Consider the following 5,738-nt stretch of genomic DNA (forward strand, 5'->3'; position numbering starts at 1 on the left):
TTTTAAAATGTGCAAGTTTAAATGATTATAGATATAAATATATATATTTATTTAATATCAATAGTTTCATTGTTAACTTTTATATTTCGTAATATTGATTTTAATTATAAAAAAAATTTTTTACTAAATAAAAACAAAAAATTTTTCATTCATTGTCTTCCTATCATTTGTATAATATTATTCATATATGTTTCTGACTGTTTTTTTAATTTAAGATATAATGTAATTATTAAAATTATATTAATTTTTTAAAAATATAAGTTGTGTAAAGGATTTAAACAAATAAAAACGTAATATTTAATTTGTTTGAATGAGATAAGAACTATTTGAGTTACAGGTGATATGAAAGTTGAGCACAAAACATGAATTTGTAAAAAGGCGTTTACTCGCGAAGAGTTTTTAAAATTGTTTCAAAACTCTTTGAAAATATAATTTTTTGCAAATGGCTGCTGCCAGTGGTGCTTTAAATGATACAACTGAACTTGAATATGATTGTTCTTTGAGGTTCGTTTAAATTTTATAAATTTATAAGAAAATGTTTTAAATTAAATAAATTATTGAATTTAATATTGATATAATACGTGGAGAAAAAAGTTGTGAAACATAGTGTCTTTGGTTTTATTTATATACTGTCTCATAATTTTTTTATACTACATCTTTTTTTCTACCAACAATTTAGTTTAATGAAAAATTGTAATTTAATAATATTTTTCTTATTTTTAGAATGTCCGAAGACATGCTGAAATGCCCCCCACACACGGCAAATATGTACAATTGGGTTGATATCACACAAGAGTTTAATGAAGCTGTTAAAGAACTTAAACTTGGTGAACTGCTTCATGATCATCTTTTTGGCCTCTTTGAAGCCATGTCTGCCATTGAGATGATGGATCCAAAAATGGATGCTGGAATGTGCAATAGAGATTATAAATCCACAAAAACATTTGATGAATTAGTTGAGGTAATATTAAATAATAGCATATATACAGAAAAGTTGTATATACTGTAAGTAAAATGAAATCTTTAATCGTTTTATTTTTAAATTTTTAGTCTGGGTCTTTAAAAATGGATAATTTGACTCCAGCCGAGTGTATAGGTATTATTGATTCAACATTAGCTTGTTTAGTTTCATGGCTGGAAGGCCATTCCTTAGCACAAACTGTGTTCACAAATTTATATTTTCATCGACCTTATAAAGTGCAAGATAAAGTTATGAGAGCTTTTTCAATATTTTTCTATAAACTCATAGAAATAATCAAAGATTTTATTAACGAAGCTTTAGTTTTCGAGGAAGAAGATTTTCAGCCGCTTACTTATGGATACAAATTAAAACCGGATATTTCAGATTCTAGAGCTGTAGGCTTGTTAAAAGAAGTAGAAGATGATCTTCAAAAGAAGTTAAGGAATAAACCATCAGAAAATAGTCAAATCGAAGTAAGTAAAATAATGAATAATTATTTTATAGCGTAAAGTAATTTTTACACTTAATCGTCTTTTTTAAAAAAATTTTATAAATACATTTATTTTTCTCTTGCAGAAACAAGAAGGAATATCTGCACTGCATATAAGAATTAAATTCTTTCGCCTTTTTTATCAGGTTTTGCTTAGTTTTAATAAAAAAGAATCTTTGAATTCAGGGGAATCTCAAAAGCTACTGTCTAGCTGTTTAGACGCTTTAGGAATTATGCTTAAAACTGTAGACAAAGGAATTCAGCCACAAGAGAACAAAGACCATTTACAAATGTTAGGATTTGATCCTTTAATTAATCAAAGACTTTTATTACCAAGTTTTCCGCGGTATACCAAAGTCAAATCTCGTATTGATGCTTTACACTATGTCGAAGAATTAATTTATAGACTGAAGGTGGTTTGTAGAATTACCACTTTTTCTTCTTTTCATACAGCTTTGGTAAGTTGTTAAACAACTTTAATTGCTACTCTTATATTACCCCTCATCAGTGTATAAATAACTATGTATATATATATATCTTTTCAGGATTTTTTTATTGAATTTAGTCGTCATGGGCCTTGTATTCTTTCCCGGTCAATATTGCAATTGCTTTACCTTCCTCCTTTCAAAGTATATTCTACTCAGTATAATAGAGTTTTTAATTCTGATTTGTGTTCGGATCTTTTGCGTGAAGCTGCCAGAAGTTTTATCGCTCCACCTGCCCTTATGCCAAAATCAAATCTTCTTAGTAATCCACAAGCAAAAGAATATGTAGATACATTTCTAAGTCATTGTACGAGGCCGTTTGGAAATTTGCTTCAACTTTGCGGTCACAACAGGGCGAGACAACGAGATAAATTGGCTCATCTCCTAGAAGATTTTGCAGCTCTACAAGATGAAGCGGAACGAGTCGATGCCTATTTACATAGTATTTCGCTCAAATCAGATTCCCCAAGGCCTCATCTAGCTTTCTTTGGAACTTGGGTACTTTACCACACGTTAAGAATCATGATACTTTACCTACTCTCTGGCTTAGAGTTAGAATTGTACAGCGTACACGAGTATCATTATATATTTTGGCAAGTTTTTTCATTTAAAATTTTTTTTTTTTTTTTTTTAAACGTGATAAAAAATAATTAAAGGAAAATATTAAATGAAAGAGTTTTGTTTTTTTTTGTGTCTAGGTATTTATATGAATTTTTATACGGTTGGCTAGTCTCGGCTCTTTTGAGAGCTAATAATGTTTTAGTTGAACTTGATTTTTTGCCTGATCCACATACAAAAGGTCGCGGATCTAAAAAAAATAAGCCAAAGAAAAAAAAGACGCAACCTTTTGGAAAAGAAATCACATTAAATCAGGCTCTGCAAAACATGTGCGGCGGATATTATAAGGTTGTGCTTCACATTTTTTTTTTCTTTGTAAATCTAAGTTTAAAATGTCTGCAAGACTTTCATTTTTTTGTTTTTTTTCTTTTTCTTTCTCAGGCAATGATTGCTTTTAAATTAGATAGTAAAATACCTCCAGTTCATCCTGAATTCGATAATGAACAAGTCAGATACGAGCACAGATTTGCTCCTTTTGCCAATTTATTAACGCCTCCACCGGTCAAGTACTCGGAATTTAAAGAAATGACTTCACTTCTACGATACGACACAGTTCCCGACAGTTCGAATTTATATTTGGGGGGCTGTAAAAATTTTCACCAAGCTAGAAGTCTAATGGAATCCTTATCGAATCCAGATCAAGAAGTAAAAAAAAAAAAAAATAACTTTTTTAATGAAAATTATTTATCGCCATATTAGCATTATTAATACTAATTTTTCATTCGTGAATTATTTTAGGTAACGGATTTAATACGAATATGCAAAACAAATTTTGTGGTATTAAAATTGTTGGCAACCGGTCATAAGAAAGATTCACACACGCCGCCCGAATTCGATTTTAGCGGTCATCAACATTTTCCCATAATCCGATTAACTTAGCAAGTAATCAGTCATAATCTCATCGTCACGACCATCATCTTCATTCATAATAATAATTATCGTCATCACTGGCATTACCACCGGTCATCACTGGCAGAAGAAATTAACCATTAAAAGCATTAGGAAGGCAATTAGGAAGGAAAAGAAAAAGAATAAGGAAAAAAGGAAAAAAAAAAAGAAAAAAAAAAAATAAAAGTTTTTAAATTTATATTGATTGATTGGTACTAATCTTCGAAAAAAATGTCTACCCTTAAAATTATTTTGTCATTCTAAAAATTTAGAAGAATAGACTTTTTAAAAAAAAAAAAAAAAAGAATATGTATATATATTTTTTTTCTTTGTAATTTTTTTTAAAATTTTCAGAAGAAAACGACCGAAGAAAATCATTATTATTGTAAAATCCGATGAAAGATCTATTGCTAAGAACGACTACATAAATCGGTACGTAAATTTTGTTTTTTTTTTTTTGTTCGCCCCCCCCTCCCCCCCTCCCCGTCTTAAATTTAAACCTAAACTCGAATTACTTCTACCACTATTAAGCCCGAAAAGGTGAAAAAAAGGAAAACGAAGTAAAGACGAAAGAATCGAAAGGGTTAATATTGGAAAAAAAAAAAAAAAAAAATTATTTTTACCCTTTGATTTCTAATTTATTAGAGAGAGAGAGAGAAAATGTTTTATAAATCATTAATAAAACTATAAAACCCGATTTTAAATTAATAATAATAATAATAATAATAATAATAATAATAATTTCGAAATAATAAACGAAAAGATACAAGATATTATTATTATTTTTTTTTTTTAAATTTTTATCACGTGAAATTATAAAATCGCAAAACTTTTGTCGGTTAAATATGACGTCATTTACAAAATAAATAAATAAATAAATAAAAATATGGGGAACATAAAAATTAAATCATTTATTTTGGATTACACAAAGTGGATTTTTCTTTAATAATAATAATAATATAGAATAAAAAAAAAAAGAAAAGAAAATACAGGTGTATTATTTAGTTCAAAACAAACACCTGAGCATAATTCGTTAACGTTTTCTCTCTCTCTCTCTCTCTTTCCCCTCCCCCCCTCACTCTCTCTTTTGTAACAATAAAAGAAAAAAATTCAATAAACTTTTCTTCTCGTATTTAATAAGAAAAAAAAAAAAAAAGTTAATAATATTAAAATTGACGATGACGACGACGACGGTAAATATTTATTTATTTATCATTATTATTATTATCATTAATTTATAAGTGATAATAATAAAATCTATTAAAAGTTAAAAAAGTTTCTTACTCTTTTTCATCCCTTTCCTTTTTTTTTTTCATCCCTTATTTTTAATAACCAATTAAAAAAAAGGAACGACGAGTGGTTTTTATTATTAAACTCATCGATGATATTAATTTATTTTAATAAGTGTTTATTAATTTTTTTATTTATTTATTTAAAACCTTTATATTATTATTATTATTATTATATTAAAAAAAAAAGTTTTCTTCTACATATAAATAAATAAATATTTAAATGGAAAAACACGAGTAAAACATTTAATAAAATAAAATTTATTGTTAATTTATAATGAAAAGTCTAAAGAATTTCCTTCGTTTGATTTAATTTAAAAGACGACAGCACACAAGGATGACACGCACACACGCACGCACACACACAACACAACGCAACACAACACAAAACATAACAAAACGCGAAATATTTTATGGGTAGGAAAAACCGAAAAAAAAAAAAAAGAAAATTTTTCAGTTTTTAAATTTCCTGTTGTCGATCATAGAATTTCTGTCGAGTTTTTATTAAATAGTTTAGTTTAGTTTAAACATTTAGTTTTTTTATTAAATTTTACTACAACCACTACAACAACAACTGCCACTACAACTACTACCACTACCACTACTATTATTATTATTATTATTATTTTATTTTTACCGTAGGGAAAAAAAAGCATTTATTGATTTTAACATGTTTTTCCCTTTGACAAAAAAAATTTTTTGTTTTTTGTGTGTGTGTTTTTCTATTTAAAATTATTTATAATATAAATAATGATGATGATGATGATGATAATAATGATAAGAGTGTATATATATTAAAAATATTCTCATGTTACTTTTGTTTAAGGTCAGTTTTTTTTGTAAAACGAGAATTTTTTTTTTTTAAAACAATTTAAACAAAGTTAAAAGCTTTTTCCTTTTTTTTCGGTGGTTTGGTCAATTCAACCTTGAATTGTAACGTACACATTTTTTTTGTTTTTACGAACAAGAAAAATTTAAAATCCAATTAAACCCCCTCCTACCCCCCG

General features: G+C 27.1%; 1 protein-coding gene across 1 annotated transcript; it reads left to right on the forward strand.

The window, feature by feature from the left end:
• Nucleotides 1-724: 724 nt before the first annotated feature.
• Nucleotides 725-3,433, forward strand: Phum_PHUM289970 (uncharacterized protein; the record flags this gene model as incomplete). The annotated part of the gene is made up of 7 exons (XM_002426971.1): nt 725-961; nt 1,051-1,434; nt 1,538-1,909; nt 1,997-2,529; nt 2,635-2,842; nt 2,936-3,199; nt 3,293-3,433. 7 exons carry the CDS (start codon nt 725-727, stop codon nt 3,431-3,433), a joined length of 2,139 nt encoding a protein of 712 aa, XP_002427016.1.
• Nucleotides 3,434-5,738: the final 2,305 nt, after the last annotated feature.

Source organism: Pediculus humanus, genomic scaffold, assembly GCF_000006295.1.
Source record: "Pediculus humanus corporis 1103172107670 genomic scaffold, whole genome shotgun sequence".
Taxonomy (NCBI): Eukaryota; Metazoa; Arthropoda; class Insecta; order Psocodea; family Pediculidae; genus Pediculus; species Pediculus humanus.